At 33.7% G+C, this 18,374-nt stretch overlaps 1 protein-coding gene and 1 long non-coding RNA gene across 2 annotated transcripts; one reads left to right on the top strand and one right to left on the bottom strand.

The window, feature by feature from the left end:
* The first annotated feature begins 1,484 nt into the window (after positions 1-1,484).
* Positions 1,485-14,043, top strand: Stoml2 (stomatin like 2). Its single transcript, XM_072523549.1, has 5 exons — positions 1,485-1,630; positions 1,684-1,788; positions 4,033-4,476; positions 8,554-8,907; positions 13,705-14,043. The coding sequence occupies exons 1-5, from the start codon at positions 1,589-1,591 to the stop codon at positions 13,894-13,896; spliced, it is 1,137 nt and encodes a 378-aa protein (XP_072379650.1). The 5' UTR covers positions 1,485-1,588; the 3' UTR covers positions 13,897-14,043.
* Positions 14,032-15,911, bottom strand: LOC140434921 (uncharacterized). The gene is made up of 2 exons (XR_011950095.1): positions 14,820-15,911; positions 14,032-14,712 (listed from the first exon to the last, which is right to left on the bottom strand). It is a non-coding gene; the product is annotated as an uncharacterized lncRNA (long non-coding RNA).
* Positions 15,912-18,374: the final 2,463 nt, after the last annotated feature.

Genomic DNA, 18,374 nt, shown 5'->3' with positions numbered 1-18,374 from the left:
GAGAAGCAGTTAGATTAATTGTTTATAATCAATTATTTGAAATATTAATTGGTTGTAAGGGTTTATTCGTCAGAATTCTTTTTTAGCCTCATTATATAAAAAGTATCTAATATTCGGAGGCGCTAGCCTACATATTCATGGCATTCATGCTGACCTAAAGAAAGACATTTAGGGGCAGATGTCCCTGGATGTACCCCTGAGATGAGAATTGCCCTCCCCCCAAAAAGGTCAAAAATTAAAGAAAACCTATTGTTATGTCTTTTATGTAGTTTGGTTTTATCTTTTTTATGTCTTTTGGTTGGTATTTCATTGGATTTCCCTCCCACTCCCCTAAGGCAAATGTCTAGATCCGCCACTGGAGACATCAGGTGTTATTAATCTCAACAAACGTAATGTTTTTGAATACTCTAAAATTATCATCTATATAAACATATATAGTACACATACTAATACTAATACTAATACAGTAAACATACTAATAGTCCAGTCGTCAGAGATTTGACCTCTAAAAATCACACGAACAAGCTGCATTTTGGGACTCCAATAAAGATGCAAAAAATTTGCCACTCCTACCCCCGGGTTTTCAAGAATCTATACGCCGTAGAAAAAATGTTTCAAACAAGAAGTGTAGCTGAGATAATTTTAAACAAAAATGGTGATTAGAAATTTTCGTTTAGAATGAACCGTTCTCCCAGATACAACGCTTAAAGCGACCGGTGATTTTAAATATCAGTTACGCACGCTAAATAAAGTTTTTAAATAAAATTTGTATCAAGTCGACGGTAAAATTTTGATATCTTTTTTCGATAAAATCGATATTTTGCCGCAAATGAAGTCAGTTTCTATAAAGCTGTTAAATAAATAAGCATTGCGCGATTTTACCAGTTTTTACGATGCTCATGAAATCAATAAAATTTATCACTTCCGTTGACCGGTTGCTATAGAATTTCCATTGTTAGAGCCTAATCTTCAAAATTCATAACATGAAATTTCGATTTTGAGTTTTGGCAACAAATATGACGCATTTGAAATATGCTTGAAAAACGCCGAATTTAAACATTCACGTGTAACTGACAATAAAAATCGCCGGTCGCTGCAAGCGTGTTTTCTGAGAGAACGGTTCATTTTACAAAAAAAGTGTTAATAAACATCTTTGTTTAAAATTATCTCAGCTACATTACTTGATTAAAACATTTTTTTCTACGGGCGTACAGATTCTTAATAAATCGATGTTTTCACCCCATTCGAGAGAATTTTCGGGAGAAGCAATTGGCAATTCGGAAAACTTTTTTGAATCTTTTTGGGGTCTCAAAATTGTCATTCCCAGCAAAAAACAGCGTATTCTTATGATTTTTAGAGAATCAATTTCATTATAATTTGCAAATAATGACACTTTCAACTTTTTTATCATTTACAAAAAATGATTTTATTTCTTTTTCTGTCTAAAATGCTTATAATAAAAGTCTCTCAGTGTTTGTCGAAAAAAGAAGTAGAAAAGTGATGATTTTATAGGTTATGTTTCAATCAACCAGGAAGAAATTCAAATTTAGGTAGAGGCTGTGTTTTTCGTATATGTTAGTTATATGCAATGATTTCAACTTCCAGAGGTTTATATAAAGTTGTTGTACAAGTAAATAGTCACCTACATATTTATTTTTTTCTTTTTAACAAAATTTGTTTCAGCAAAAATTATTTACAAATGTTAATAATATTACTCGAAATATAACTGCAAGGCATAAGTCCTATACACCAATTAATACCGTAGTTATGTTTGTACCACAACAAGAAGTAAGTACGTTTATATTTGACTCCAAGGTATTCATTTTGATATTTTACAATAAGATATAGCCTTCTACCAAAACAACTAATATAAGTTTTTTCTTTGACAATGAATTCTTTAAATTAACATTAGACTCCTAGCATACATAATTTAACACTTTGAGTAATTACTAGTCACATTATTGTGTTCCGTTTCCAGTTCAGCAGTCAATAATGTCTTATATTTGGATAAATTTAGGATTGTATGCTTCTCTAATTAGTCCAGTGTTCTAGAGAAAAAAATCGTATTAACTAGCAATTTTTTTTTGAGAGTATAACATAGCTTTTCAAGAAAATCAGGATTTGTGCTTCTTTAGGGGTGATAATTACCACTTAAGACAAAAAATACAAAAATTAAAGATTTAAGCTTTTTATAAGCTGACATATTATTTTATAATAGTTTTCAATGTGTAAATTGTTAAAAACAACAGCTCAAGAGAAAATTTTAAAGAAAAATAAGCATTTAACCAAGCATTTTTATAATGTAATTATAAAGAATAATAATAATAGAGGCACCCTACTAATTTATATTTTATTTCAATCAATTAATTTCAAATTTTATAATCTATTTTAAATGTCAACCCTGAAGAACTCAATCTCATTACACAAAAGTTGTGAAAATTATACACTTAAGTGTCATGTATGTTCTCAGATATTTTCTGCCCAAGAAAAACCTGGATAGCATCCTCCTCCTTTTAAGGATTAGATATCTTCTCACTAGATTGTTCATGTCTTATTTTATCATACACTATGTTTATTTCTATGTATATTTTAATTTGTATTTTAAAAATGATACCCTAGGTGGAACTTGAAATATCAAATATAACATTTTTAACTAAAATTGCTGTTTATTACTATCAAATATATGTATTAGTTACTAGGAGGGATGTAACGGTATTTAATTAAGCATCAGATTTAAGTAATCTTTTTAATACTGTGACACACATTTGCAAAATATATTATTTGTTTACAACATTGAAAATATCGTTGTAACGAGGACACACTCTGACCTAGTGAAATTTGCAATGTAGTCGAAAGATTATTAAATAACGTGTATCAATATAACAAACGTATTATGATAACAAACTAACGTGTGTTAAATAGCTGGAAATCACAGGATCATTGGTATTATTATTATCAATATAGTTAAGAATGAAGAATCAAGAGAACGGTCTAAGTTAGTCAACGTCAACTGAGTACTATTTAGTATTGTACTTGATTCTAATAAACTAAACTATGAGTATCTAATGTATTTTAAATAAATCTACCATACAAGACGATAAGTGAAGATTTACCAATCGTTCTCGTTCTCAAAATACAAACATTAGTTTGTATTTTGAGAACGATTTCCGAAGTGGAAATTGAAACGTCAATAAACGTATTTTAACCTTTAATTGTGGCTTATTCCCAGTTAAATAGTAATTAAATAGTACCCATACAGCATAAAAACTTTCACATATACTATTCATTAAAAGGTACTGTTAAATATTTCAAAAATAAATCGGGAATGCTTTTTGTTGTCATTAAAAAATTATGGATGAAATGGAAGTTTGGAAGTTTCGGTGAAATGGAAAATTTCATAATTTAGTAAAAAGTTTCATTAAATACTTTTTTTTTAATTGAAATTTTTTAAAAATGTTTTGTTAATTTCTGGGCAGAAAAACAGTATAATAAAAACTTATGTGACGGTTTTTCGTTGTGTTGGAACAAACCTATTTTTAATTCAAAGTTATACAATTAAAAAAATAAATACTTTGAATATTGTAAATATCATACATTTTTAAGTTTTAAAATTAAAAATTTAACAATTAAATATATTAAAAATAAAGATTTTATTGTGAAACAACAAAAAAAAAGACAGTTTGCAAATCAATGGCATCGAAATTTGTTTAGGCGTAGATGCAGTTACCCGTTCCTACTCCTTTCCCACTTCCCCCTAACTACATATTTATGCAGCCACCCTCAGGAGGAGTGTTTTGAAGTATAAACCGTAACCCAATCGCCCATTTGAACTGCTCTTCTATAAGCGTCTATATTCTTTGCTAGTACATACAATAGTACAAAAGAGTAGACACTCATATATTTTATACTCTTTTGATTTCTAGAATTGTCTGCTTTTGCTGACTTGTAGTAATTTTTTCACTATAGTTCATAATCTTTTTTTAGTTTTAAGTGTTTGTTATGTGTATATATTAATACATTAAACTGTTTTAGGCTTGGGTTGTAGAAAGAATGGGTAAATTTCACAGGATACTTGAACCTGGATTAAATGTATTAATTCCCATTGTAGACAGGGTAAAATATGTGCAAAGTTTAAAAGAAATTGCTGTAGATATTCCAAAGCAGAGTGCAATAACATCTGATAATGTTACATTGGCTATTGATGGTGTTTTGTATCTTAGAATTATCGATCCGTATTTAGCAAGTTATGGTGTTGAAGATCCTGAATTTGCCATAACACAACTTGCACAAACTACTATGAGATCAGAATTAGGAAAAATATTACTGGATAAAGTGTTTAGGGAAAGAGAAAATTTGAATGTATCAATTGTTGATTCAATAAATAAAGCTAGTGAAGCATGGGGTATGACATGTCTTAGATACGAAATTAGAGATATCAAACTTCCTCCTAGAGTCCAAGAAGCTATGCAAATGCAGGTTAGTAAACTGTTTATTAATAATATTCACCTTCAGGCGAACAGTCAGGTGACACAGGTATAATTTACAATTTAAACAGAAATCAATCTTAAGAAGCTTTAAATCTCTAGTCTTTCTTAAGATTCCTTTCTTATATCTCTTGTCTCTCACCAACTTTGTCTAGGTCTTCCCCCCTTTTGCATTCCAGAAGTTTCCATTTTAGAAATTGTTTTGGTAGTCTTCCTCAGCTATGCATACCAAGTGGCTAAATCACACACTGTTTTGTTTTGATGAATTTTGTTACTGTTTGTTTTGTACTCAGGAAATTTCTTATACAATCATTTGTCACTCTCCCCTGCTACAATATTCTAGCTGATTATCAAATGGCACAAGCAATGAATGTTTCATAAAGTTAAAAAACCGGTTCATACAGATTGCGCCCCCGCTATTAGCCCTTTCGTCTAGGAATCAGTCAAAACCCACCAATTGTGTGTAACACATGGATTAATCCTAAAACCAAAAAAAAAGTCTTTGTTGTTGGCGCTTTCGATTATTTTACATATTTCTCTGTGTTAATATGTCGTCATGTGGTGTATTACCAGAAAATTTCTTATTAAATATAGAAGTTGAAGGTATGTATTTCTTCATTTTCAAGTTTCAGCATTTAAACTGATGTTGGCCAATTTTCATTTTAAAGAATGTGGTATTTTTACTAAAATTTTAAAACATTAGTGTTTTTGTTTGGGCCAGACTTTGTCGCACTACATTTTAATTATGGTAATAAAGTTTGAAGTGTTTCTTAACCGAAACAGCAATAAAATTGTTCTCCAACTCACCCCATTACAACGTTTCAAATTTTTTTCATAGTTACTCCAGAAAAGGTGAAAACTATCACCCGATGGGAACTATGTGATATACTAAAGGGGTTTGAAGAAAAGAAAATTAACAAAAAAATTTCCTTGTTGGAAGATAGACTTGCACAGATGACATGCCAAAGGAGGATAGAAATGTTTTGTCTTGTTCTTTGAGGTATTTCACGATAAGTTTTAAGTAGAAATGATTGGCAGCTAGTAACACTGATGAACAATTTTTGAAAAACAATGAAGAATCACTTAAAACATCATTAGAAGTTCCTTTGTGGTCATCGCTCAAGCCCAGTCACCCAGTTGTGACTGGGCTTCATGCATTCCAAAGTGTACCACTATGCCACTCAGTTCTATCCTTAAAAGTCCAGATGTTGTTTGCTCATACCTGCTCTCATCATCATCAACCTGTATGTGTCCACTGCTGGACATAGGTCTCCGTTAGCTCTTTCCATCTATCTCTGTCTTGTGCGGCTTGCATCCAGTTATTGCTAACACGCTTCAGCTCGTCGGTCCATCTGGTTGGTGGGCGTTTTCTGCTCCGTAGTGCTTCTTGTCTTGGTCTCCACTCGACAATACGTCGAGTTTTTCGATGGCGTCTGTTGTTTTTGTTCTACTATGTATTTCTTCGTTTGGGATTTGGTCTCTCAGAGAGACACCAACATCTTGCGCTCCATAGCTCTCTGAGTCACGCGAATCTTATTCACTACCCTTTTTGTGAGTGTCAATGTTTCTGCTCCATAAGTGAGTACAAATAACACACATTGGTCAAAGATCTTTCTTTTGAGGCATATGGGTAGGTACAATTTAAATATATAGTTTAATTTACCAAACGCTGCCCAGGCTCATCCTATGCGACGTGGGAGCTCACATGTCTGGTTATCTCTGCCCAACCGAATTTCATGTCCTTAGTACTTATACGTTGCAGTCTGCACAATATCCCTTCCATCAACAGCAATATTTCGATTTAGCACCAGATAAGTCATTATTTGCGTCTTGTTCATATTAATTTTTAGTCTGACCTCCAAGAAAGCTTGATATAATTTTTCAAACATTATTATTGCATCATCCATACGATCGGCTATAAGGACGGTGTCATCTGCAAATCTCAAATGACTGAGCTTCTCTCCATTTATGTTGATACCGTGCTCGTTCAGATCTGCCTTCTTACACGTTAGTTCTAAAAGCGTCGAGAATAACTTTGGAGAGAGACGGTGTCTCCCTGCCGTACTCCTCTCTATATAAAGAATTTATTTGTTTATTGTTCAGACAGTCTTACGTTAACGTTCAGATCTGCCTTCTTACAAGTAAGTTCTAAAAGCGTCGAGAATAACTTTGGAGAGATGGTGTCTCCCTGTCGTACTCCTCTCTATATCTATATAAAGAATTTATTTGTTTATTGTTCAGACAGTCTTGCGCTAGCTATGGCATTTTGATAGATATATTGGATTATGTTAGTATAGCGATGGTCTCTTCGTCATTCTGTCAATGCTTTTAACATTTTCTGATGACCTATGGTATCGAATGCTTTCTCGTAGTCCACGAATATCAGTGCCAATAGTTTGTTGTATTTTGTAGACTTTATCACTAGTAAGTGGTCGTTAGTGCTGTATCGCGATCTAAATCCAGCTTGTTCTTTAGGCTGATAGAAGTCTAACTTAGCGTCCAGTCTTTTTTTGATAATTTTAGTGAAAAGTTTATATATGCGTGAGAGCAAACTGATAGAACAGTAGTTTTTAAGATCTGTTATGTTTCCTTGCTCGTGTAATAAAATATGACTGCATTGTACTATTCAGAAGTAGTTTTTCCTTGGTAGATGCATTTGGTGAAAAGCTTGGCCAAAGCCTGGATAATTTTATTTCCACCTAGTTTGATCGCCTCGATCACTACTCCGTCCTTGGTTTGTGATTTTGGACAGGAGCTGGTCTTGCCTTTCGTCGGTGCCCTCATACATTTCGCGATAAAAGGATCCGACAACCTTTTTGATTCTATCCGTACTACTGTTTCCATCTTTGTTTCTTATTTTGTACATATTTTTGTTGCCTATGTTGTCGCCTCAAAACTTTTAAAATTTTGTTTTCTTGAATTATTTTAGTTATTTCCCTTGTATTGTTTTCTCTTACGTCTTTTCGGATTGACGTTTGGGCAACACTCCCGGTCCGTTTCTTTTAGTGCCTTCGTTATTCCATCATTTGCTTGATCTACATCTTCTATTTCGTCTTCCAAATCTTGTATAGGTCTGGTTAGTGTATCTTCATACAGGTCTTTGTTTTCTGGGGAATCCATTTCTTTTTTCGTGTTTTTAGGATCAACTTTGTTCTTTCCAATTTGACATTTAATGCTGGTGTAACGCTTTTTCTAGCTTTTCAATTTCTTCATCTGAGTGGATAGTCGTTGGAGCATATGTCTGGATTACCTAAAGGTTATATCTTGCATTTAGTTTGAATATGAGGTATACAATTCTCGGTCTTATGCTGATAATTTCAACTATATTTTGTGTGTGTTTTTTATGTTTAATGAATCCTACTCCATCATTTGAAGTGTCTTCTTCTCTAAAATGAAATATGTGTCCTAATTTAAGAGTAATTTAGGTTTCTCCTCTTCGTCTTATTTCGCTGAGGCCGATGAGGTCCCATTTTATTTTTTTCAGCTTTTCCTCCAGTTCCATCATCCTCTGGCCTGATATAATAATTCTAACATTGTATGAATTAGTATTCGTTTGTCGCTCTTTATAGTAGCCTGATTTTTTCCGGGGATTGCTATGCTCTACCTTGATTGGGAATGTTGGAGCCGCCGTAGACTGAGGGTCGGTCAGTAGTTTCGTCTTTCATGGAAAATAACTTTTGGGATTTTAAGCCATTAAAACGTCGCTCTTAGCTAGTGCGTGTTGGCGAGTTGGTTTGGAAGTTTGAGGAGGAAAGGGGGGAGGTGAGAATGCTTTGGTTTTGAACATGGTTCCACCTGCTCTAGCTGCTTTATAATAATTTCTTTTTCTATATCTAACTCTTCGATATTAGAACCGGTTTGTGAAACATACATTTCATATGTTTATACGGTTCTTGGTCAGAATTGCATTCTTCAATTAATTGCCATAGTTCAACAGGTATACAGGGCTTACTAGTATATTAGTGAAACTAGGAGTCACTTAATTTTTAAATTATTTAAAATCAATTTTAAATATACAATTAAATATTGTATATTTAATGTAATACGTTTTAAGTATATTTTGTTTTAGGTAGAGGCTGAGAGAAAAAAGAGAGCAGCAATTTTAGAATCAGAGGGAGTAAGAGAAGCTGACATTAATGTTGCAGAAGGTAAAAGAAAAGCACGCATTCTTGCTTCGGAAGCTGAACGCCAGGAACAAATTAATAAAGCCGCTGGTGAAGCTGCAGCAATATTAGCAGTTGCCGAAGCACGGTCCGGAGGTTTAAAACTAGTTGCAGAAGCGTTACAGAAAGATTTAGGTCCTAATGCTGCCTCCTTAAGTATTGCTGAACAATATGTACACGCATTTAATAAATTAGCTAGAACGAATAATACCTTGATTTTACCAGCAAATACTGGAGATGTATCAAGTTTGGTTTCACAGGTTTGTATAGTGAATGTTATAATATTAGTTTGTATTAGTAACGTCTTAGAGCAGCGAAAAAGGCATCAGTTTGAATTATTGAACAACTATACAGATCCATTCCTTGTAGGGTTGTTTAATAATTATTTTCCAATTCTGTACCTTAGCATGAAAAAAAAAAATGAATCATAAAAATATTAACTATTTTAATATTTTAATTTCATACTAAATTCAATATAAAGTATTAAAAACGACTGTTAAAAAAAAAAAACAATAAATACTCCAACTATTTTACTAATGCAAAAACTAGTTTGAAGCAAAACTTTATCTTGCTATGAGAACGCACTGCAGATAGTTAAATGTTTTCAGTAATGTTGGATTTCAGTTTCGTTCGTACATTGACGTCCTAAAATGAGTGAGTCAGGTTCATGAAATTGTGTAAGAGCAATACATATGATGGATCCATATATATGAGGGCGGTCCGACAAGTACTCAGCCTCACCGCTTGATCGCAAGAGTAATTTACTGTCGTAGACACCTAGTCTCAAAATTTCAGCAGAATTGGACTAATAGTTTTGTTTTGACCGTGTGTGGAAGTGTGCGTGTCCTCGGATTTTAGAAAAATGGAAAAATAGCAATATCGGTCCGTGATTCGATTCTTGATTTTGGAAGGGAAATCGCGTAGCGATATCAAAGAGTGCTTGGGTGCTGTGTATGATGACTCTTCTCATTCGATGGCGACCGTTAAAAATTTGTCTAACGAGTTTCAACGTGGTCGCACGTCGGTTTTTTATGTGCTCCGCCGAGGTGCCCCAAAAACAGCTACCACGGAGGATAACGCAACAAGAATTCACAATTTCGTATTGGCAGACCGCCGATTGAAGGTGAGTGACAGATGAAACAGTAGGTATCTCAAAAGACCGCGTGGGTCATATTCTGCATGAAATAAGTGCCTCATTTGCTTACTCCGGACAAGTGTAACCGTGAGACCACTTCAGATCAGTGTTTGACGCACTTTAAGCACAACCCGAAGAAGTTTCTACGTCGTTTTGCGACCTTCAACGAAAAATCAATTGGTACACACCAGAGACCAAGGAACAGTCGAACTTCACCCGGCGAACGTGTTCCGACGAAAGCGTTTTCTGAGATTCACAAGGTGTGATCTAAATCTACTACCTGGAGAAGGGTAAAACGGTCACAGGGCTCTGCTATGTCGAATTATTGGGACGATTCGACTCCGAATTGCGGAAAAACGGCACTATTTGGCAAAGAAAAACGTGTTTTCACACCATGACAACGCATCGGCTCACATTTCGCTCTCGCCACGTCCAAATTGGGCTACGAACTGCTGCCCCATTCACCGTAGTTTCCAGATTTGGCCCCGTGCGACTTCTTTTTGTTTCCAAACTTAAAAAAGTCACTCACCGGGCAGAAATTTGAGTCGAATGAAGAGGTCGTAGCCACGGAGGCCTACTTTGCACACTTCGAGAAAACGTATTTTTCAGACGGGTTAAAGAAGTTGGAGCATCGCTAGGTCATATATATCGAGCTAAAATATATCGAACCGCCCTCGTATTATCTGCTTGGAACATTTGTGTCAACAGTTTTTCCATAGTTTTTCCCTATCTGATTTAACAACACCTTCCCAGCGGTGCTTGAAATAACTGAAGGAGTTTTGAAATTCAATTTTTGTAATGGCCTTCAGTACTATCGTCGCATTCGTTTGAATGCGACATAATCTTGTCTGTGTAATCGGTGCTTTTTCAGCGGCATTCTGTTATCGATAAAAAAGTCGTTTTATCGATAAAAAATCGTTTTAGAACTTCAACATAAATTTTTTTATTGATTTACTGATCTCTTGGAGCGTTATCATACTGTACAATTCCTGCACAATGGTCTTTAGACGAGCTTTTTTCGGCCATGTGTCGGAATGGAATTTTCTCGAAATAAAGTTTGTTTTCGTATTTTAAACATTTAAAAAATGCAACAAACATAGCAAAGGCAAAGTAAACAAAACATGATTTTACGAACTAGACACATCCCCTTGGTAACTGAAGTATATGCCAATTTCGTTAGGCATGCTGAATGCTCGTCTACACAGAGCGTACTGGAATATTTTAGCGCAAAGTTATGAACGAAAGTAGGATACATTTGGGGCACACTTTTTATAAAGTGGAAGAACACGCAGACATATTTGACCAGAGAAATGGAAAAGTATTATACATTCTTCTCCATAGAATTCACCTTTTATCATAAGTGGGTTCTTCAACAAGTCTTCTAGAAAAATGTAGCAAATCAAATTATTAAGGGCATTTTTTTTCAACATGATCTCTTAGTCCAATATATTTTTCTAAATGCTCCTCCAGCTTTTTTAAGTCGACCAAAAACTAGGAATGTGAAAGGTATCTGCTTAGGTGATGATCTCGTAGTTTGGCGTGAAAAGCCAGTGAGGATCAAATTTCAATTCCTCAGTTTTAGCCGTTGAAACTACGCAGGTGTGAACGTGCGCATTCTCTTGATGAATGACAATTTTGCAGTTGTTTCCCGTTTTTGAAGTAATCACTGAAAATGATTCTGCGTGCATACACAAAAACTATATTTCACCGAGTTCGCCGAGGGTATCGATTCGTCCACAGTTATCTATCGACACCGAAACTCACCAACGAAAACACTAAAAGCATTTAATGAATACGCAAAAACGATCCGGATCGTTACCCTAACCCGAAAGACCAAGTTTTCGAAATTATTACGATCTGGGTCTTTTAAAATGGTCTTTTAGACTTAAACGGTCTCTATTTCTCAAGCTCCATCACATTTTTATGGAAAGTATTCTTATGGCGTTGTTCCACTGAGATGGGATTATTTCATTTTCAAGACATAGATTAAATAAGTTTTAATCAACTGTAATAGTGTTTCTCCTCCAAGTTTTACGTCATCTTTAGCCGGGACTTTGTTATTTTTGATTTCTCTTAACGAGTTGCTGATTTCTTCTTGAGGTATGCCCGGCATAAGCTCTCATCCTTGGTTGATTATTCTTCTTCGCTGATGCCATTGACTGTCCCGTATTTATTGACTATTTGTATATAGTTCAGTGTAGAAGATTGCTGTTAGTTTTCAGCAGTTTTCCTCTATTTGTTGATTGAAAACCTTGGTTGTCTTTTAGTTTAAAATTCTCTCTTTCTGTTTGAGAGCTTTCTCAGCACCACCTTCACAATTTTATGCTCATCTATAGCTTGTCTTATACTTTCTTATAGGTTTCTTTAGATATTCTTTTGTTCAGTTGTTTTAGGTCTTCAGAGTTTCTGTCGTTCTGTTTTAGAATTTTTCTTCGTAAAGATATATTTTTCGTATTTTGGGCGAGTCAACAGAAGATTTTCGTTTTTTGTTTGCAGTATTGTTTTCCCGCTTCTTTGGTGGCTTTAATTATGACAATATTTATAGTTTCAATATCAAGTTGGTTCATCGGACCATTTCATCTTTCCCTTTTCAAGACTATACCAAGCGTTACCCTAACAATTCTGGGGCTACTTCCTATTGTGCAATTATTTAACACTGTTACTACTTCTTACTACTTCTTTTTTATTGGAAATATTTAAGTCTATTTCGTTTTTTGTTTGTCCGTCCGGGGCTTATCTAAGTCCATCTTCTCTCTTCGTTTCTGACTTCCAAATGGACCGATTACTTCCTCAACTTCATCCAGTCATTCTGATACTTTGGCGTTGAAGTCTCCTATGTGGAAAGTTATACTGCATCCAGTAACTGCAAGGGCTGCGTTGACGTCCTCGTAAAATTGTCCTATTTCTTCTTCACCAGCTGCAGATGTGGGTGCATATACTTGGATAAATTTCATTTTAAGTTTGGTGTTTAGACGGAGTATTAAATACGCTACATGCTTGGAAATGCTTGCGATGCTTATATCTAGAGCATGTTTTTTATTATCAAGACACCTACACCACCTGTATGATACAGATTATGTCTTAACTTGAGAGTAATGCATTCCTCACCTTGTTTTCTGATTTCGCTAATTTCGAAAATGTCCCAATTAGTTTTTCTAATACTTCTTACAGTTTTAGTAATTTCTATTCTCTCGATAGGCTCCTAAGGTTGTATGAAACGATATTGAATTTTCGAGAGTATTTTCGTTTCTGTATTGATTTGTATGTCACGAGTTGTCTCCCCTAGAATCCGTGAGACAGACTGATATGTTATCAGTGTGAGATTCTGGGCGTATCTCCTTACTCACCTTTTGGTAATTGCATTTTGAATGGCTGGGGCCTGTTTAAACCTGGAAAATGGAGTGTAGGTGACAAACCGTAGAGCTGGGTTACCAATCCCTGAAGTGGTTTGTCCTCTAATAGGTCTGTAGAAGAGTACTACCAGCTACCGACTATCCTACATCTAGGAATTGATGGAAAGTTATCTTGAAAGTACAATTTAAAATCAACGCCATCTAGTGACCTTTAAAAACAGGGAGTACATTACTAGTGTATTGACTGATAGATTATGTATCGACCATCGATATACGAATGGATGCATTTTTCATATAATATTAGATTCACACTTGACTTATTTAGAATACATTACTTGCGTAGTGACTGATAGATTATGTATCAACCACCGTTATACGGAATGGAGCAATTTCTCATTTCCTCTTCTCTACAGTCCATGTCGATAAGATCAATACGTACAGAAATACGTATGACACGGTGCCAACGTAGACGATAAATATTCCTGCAAGTACATATTAACTGTTTGTGTTGGTTATTAACTCATTAATTGTTGATTGTAGTCTTAGCATTAATTATTTTATAATTTCAGGCAATGAGTATATACTCTACCATTACGAAATCTCAAGAAATACCAAAAAAGCGGACACTGCCGTCAAATACTAGTCACGCTGTCATAACAGCAGCTCCTGACGATGATTTAGCAGAATATTGTAGTGATGAAGAAGATAGAAAAGTACTTAAAGATAAACATATATCCCCTGACGATCCGTTAAAAAAGTAAAATGAACAGCTATCTATATACTGCGTGTTTTTTATATCGTTTTTAAGTTTTTAATGGAAGTGTAGCCAATACTTCTGTATATACATACCTTTAATAGATAACTTGTAATATATTTTTTTATATATAATCAGGTAGCTATGAATAATTGTTGTGTAGATGTTTTAAGATTTTCCAAAGTATTGTAAAGGATCCCGCTTTAGTAAATTTATTCTCTCTAGTAAAAAATTCAGCAGGAAGCATGGGTACTATTATATGTGACAACTGGCACGTAGTATTATATGGTTATTTATTTCTTCATTAACCTATTTTTTATTAGTTCAAACAAATAGTTGTTCTGTTCCCTATTTAGTGCTGTTCTACACATGTTCGTTTTCTTAAATTTTTTAGACAAGCGCATTTTTTCGCCATAGACCTGTCTTGTCATCCATATTTCTATCCATCGTAAGAGATAATGTTGGCTTGATAGCTCAGTAAATTGGCGGACTCACTTCGAAGTAAGTATCTTACTAGTTTCGTGTTTATAGCCTCACGCTAACCAGAGTAATACTTCAAACGCAATAGTATAAAATCTAAAGAATCTGTAAATTAGTCGAGCCGGCCGATAGATAAGTAACCTTTAAGATGCTAGAAAACCGGAAATTGCATAAACATAAAAGGTAATAGTCTGGATCTTTTTCTTAGATACCTATATGCTTGGTTTAGTTCTTTTTTCGCTGTGTCTGGGTATACGCTAACTTGTACGAAAATCAAAGAGTTAGATACACGCCAAAGAAACGTCATCAAGCCAGTGACGTCATTATTTAGCGTCCGCTGTGACTGTATTTTTGGTACACGCTAATTTTCCGATTTTTTGGTGTGTTTAGTGGTCGTCTGATAGACAAATATTTGTGATTAAGGGAAGAACTTAATTGTAATAAATCAACATGTATATAAAATATATATTCAGGTTAGCAAAATATACATTACAGCTGGACGATTCATTATTTAAGTTCTAAAACATACATAAAATACACATTTAACAAACGTGTGCCGAAGATTAAAAAATAATTAGGTATATTGCTTACATGCACAGATTACGAAATCAACAATAATAAAATTATTATGTAATTTTTAAGCTTTTCCACGTCTTCTTACCGCACTACCATGAACACAAATATATTGAACTTCGTAATATTTAAGGTCTTCCTTTAATTTACGCTTTAAAATCTTTTCTGCCATCTCAATATTTCTGCTAGGTGGCCTTAATCACAAAATTTTTGTTTCTTATCTTTTTAATATTGTTTTAAAATGTTGTTAAACTCATTAAAAGAATTAAATAATTGTCCACACTCCATAATAAATTCCAACAAACACTAAACAAATAAAAAAATAAGAAAACTCTTTACTAATCAATATTGTAAAGTGTAAACACAACGCGATTAAACAACACACATATTTAACCTCACTCTGCCGCTCACTGTGTGACTGTACTTAGCACAGCAGACACGCGGCACAAGTTAGCGTGTACCAAAAATACAATCGCAGCGCACTCTTAATAATGACGTCACTGGCTTGATGACATTTCGTTTGCGTGTATTTAACTTTTTGAATTGCGTACAAGTTAGAGTGTACCTAGACACAGCGTTCTTTTTTGCAGTTTTATAGTTCTTAGCAGTTCTTTATCTCTATAATCAATGATACTTAAATTTTTTAGTTGCTTACCCATTATTTACGTAGGTCCTTTGGTATTCTTTATTCACTCAATCTGAATTTTCTTTCTCATATTTCCACTTTCACAATTAAAAAGTACAAATACACATTATTCATTTTCGTTAGCATTTTAAACTAGATCAAATTAATTTAGTCATATGTATATTAAGAGATTTGCTGCATTTCCAAATAACAATAAGGTAAAATAAGAACTGAAATTATTAATTGGTTGAAAATGATTTACTTTCTCAAATGTTCGCAACTCTTCCATATATATTTATGGTTTATTGAAGTGTACATATTTTTTTAGTAAATAAAATAATGTTTGCTGATTTTGTTTTAATTATTTCTTTAAAGAAAGTCGTTTTTTTGAAGTTTAGAGGGATATAAGCTGTAATAAACTTTAAAATTACAATTTTTCAGTTTTTTGGTTTAATCTGGGAGCGTTAAAAACACTACAAAGTGTAAACAGTAGATTAACTACTAATATTTAATGAACCACAATTTTTCCACAGATCCATAATAAGGTGCCTTTCATAGCGACTTTGATAAAATTCAAAACGGGTAACGGGAGTTAAAGTACAATGACCGTTAGGATCTAGCATACCCGATCACGCCAATTCCATATGAAGCTACCGCTATCGTCAGCATCCAACATTCCAACACTAATTACGACGTACTGGAACAGCAAATTCAGCATTTCAATTTATTATAAAAAGGACATCGCAAAAGCACGGTAATTCAGTCTGATTATTATATTTTAAAAGCGTTGTACTTGATGGATGCGAAACCTGGCAACTGACTAAGAGAACTAAACTAAAACTCCTTGTTCTGGAAATTAATGCACGTAACAAATGAAGGAATAAGGCATCATGGAGAGAACAACCACCATCATAGAAGAAATACAGCAAAAACAGCTTATTTGTTACGGACAAATAAGCTGTTGATAGACGTGAATGGAGACTGGAAACCGAAAGACGCAGGACGCTATAAACCGGACATTATACATATTATTATATTTTTGAATTATATCTAAAATCTTTGCCAGTGTTAATAAAAGTTTTTTGTGAAAGATGAATGTTGATGATGAGTTAAAAGAATATTCATTCATAACTGGCGCACACCAGTAGATAGTGGAAGAGTCTTTGAAGATTCTCGTCACTGTTAAGTGTTTGTCCGTTATTCCAAGAAAAGGGCATAGGGAAACCAGTCAAAGTCTTCAAAATCGAGGAAATGTACATCAGCATCGTCTTTATCTTGCAAGCGAATTTTACTTACTTATAATTAAGATTTTTTATTTGAAAAAGATTAAGTGATGGATTCGACCGTTACTTGATGGAAATTCATTTTATACAACAATAAAAACACTGAAAACTTTTGTTAGGAAAACTTCAACAAAATTTATTATATCTTATCACTACAGCTGTTTCGGTAGAGTGCCTTTCGTTAGTGATAAATATCATCATCACCAACCTGTATGCGTCCACTGCTGGAAATCTGGAAATATTACTAATTGATGTAGTCGTGTATCGCATTATTATTAATCCAGACGAAGATTCAGATAGCGACGATTTACAATTAAATTTCGACAGCGAAAATAGTGACCTTGATGATATTTGAAAATAAACACAGGTAAATCTATTTTTATAAGCTTATTTCCACAACCGTTGGAAACAATTTATTTTAACTAAATATCGCAATTCTCAGTATGAAACAAATTTAGCTTTCTAATTTAATAGACTTTCATTCATTCAGTTCATTTTAATGATTATGACTAATACAGAAAATAACATTTTATCAATTACCTCAAACATTTTAACTTTGATATTAGTGCTCTGATAATAAATAGGTATAATTATAAACTCATTACAGTAATTATGGTGTATTAATATTACAGTTCAATGTTTCTAAAATAATATTCGATTAGGCAACACCGCATCAACCAACGTCTGTCGTGTCAAATCGTCACCGTTGCAGTTAAATCAGTTTAGCTGTAATAGCATGACCAGGTCCAGACGACATACCAATACAATTTATTAAAACACTTCCCATATAAGCAAATGAGTTTCTACTCCAAATTTTTAATATTAATTGGTCACAAAAATCATTTCCAAAAATCTGGAAAAATGTCTTTGTTATTCCTATTATTAAACCAAATAATGATAAATTACAAATAGAATCATCACTATATCATTAACATGTTCTTGATATTATGTTAATTTCTAATAAAACAAAATGTATATTTTCAAAAATACGTATCGAGGATAAACCGAAACCAAAATCTTTTCTATAAAAGCGAAATAAAATTTCTAGGAAATTCTATACAGTTAAATTTGAAAAGTCATATCCAGCAGCTAGTCCTTTCATGTCGAAATTGTCTTCATCATTTTCTTCTTATTTTGCCGTCTTCTAAATGATCACTTCTTTAAACGCTTCAACGTTTAACATCATATCATGATAAAACCGCTAGAAAAAAGCTATGGATATTTTGGTTGCTAAATTTCAAGAAGTAAAAGCGTAGGCTAATGAAGAGTTGGTAAAAAAGAAAAGTTGTCTCCATGTAGTAATACACAGTGGTGTATTTTCTTTTCTATCTAAATTAGAAGGCGCTACGTAGCGATACCACTCTTGTCCAGTGTGAAGTTTGCTTAAGTATCTACCTTTCCCTCTCCCTGTTTGTCTTCAGTTCAGGCTCTACATTGTCATGTCGTAGTGTGAACAAAGGCAAACTTTTAGAGAAAAAAGGTAGATATTCATAAAGCAAAAAAAGTCTAGGGAGAAATAAAAAA

Source organism: Diabrotica undecimpunctata, chromosome 2, assembly GCF_040954645.1.
Source record: "Diabrotica undecimpunctata isolate CICGRU chromosome 2, icDiaUnde3, whole genome shotgun sequence".
Lineage (NCBI taxonomy): Eukaryota > Metazoa > Arthropoda > Insecta > Coleoptera > Chrysomelidae > Diabrotica > Diabrotica undecimpunctata.
Note: the sequence above shows the minus strand (reverse complement) of the source record. Positions and strands in the feature narration are given on the sequence as shown.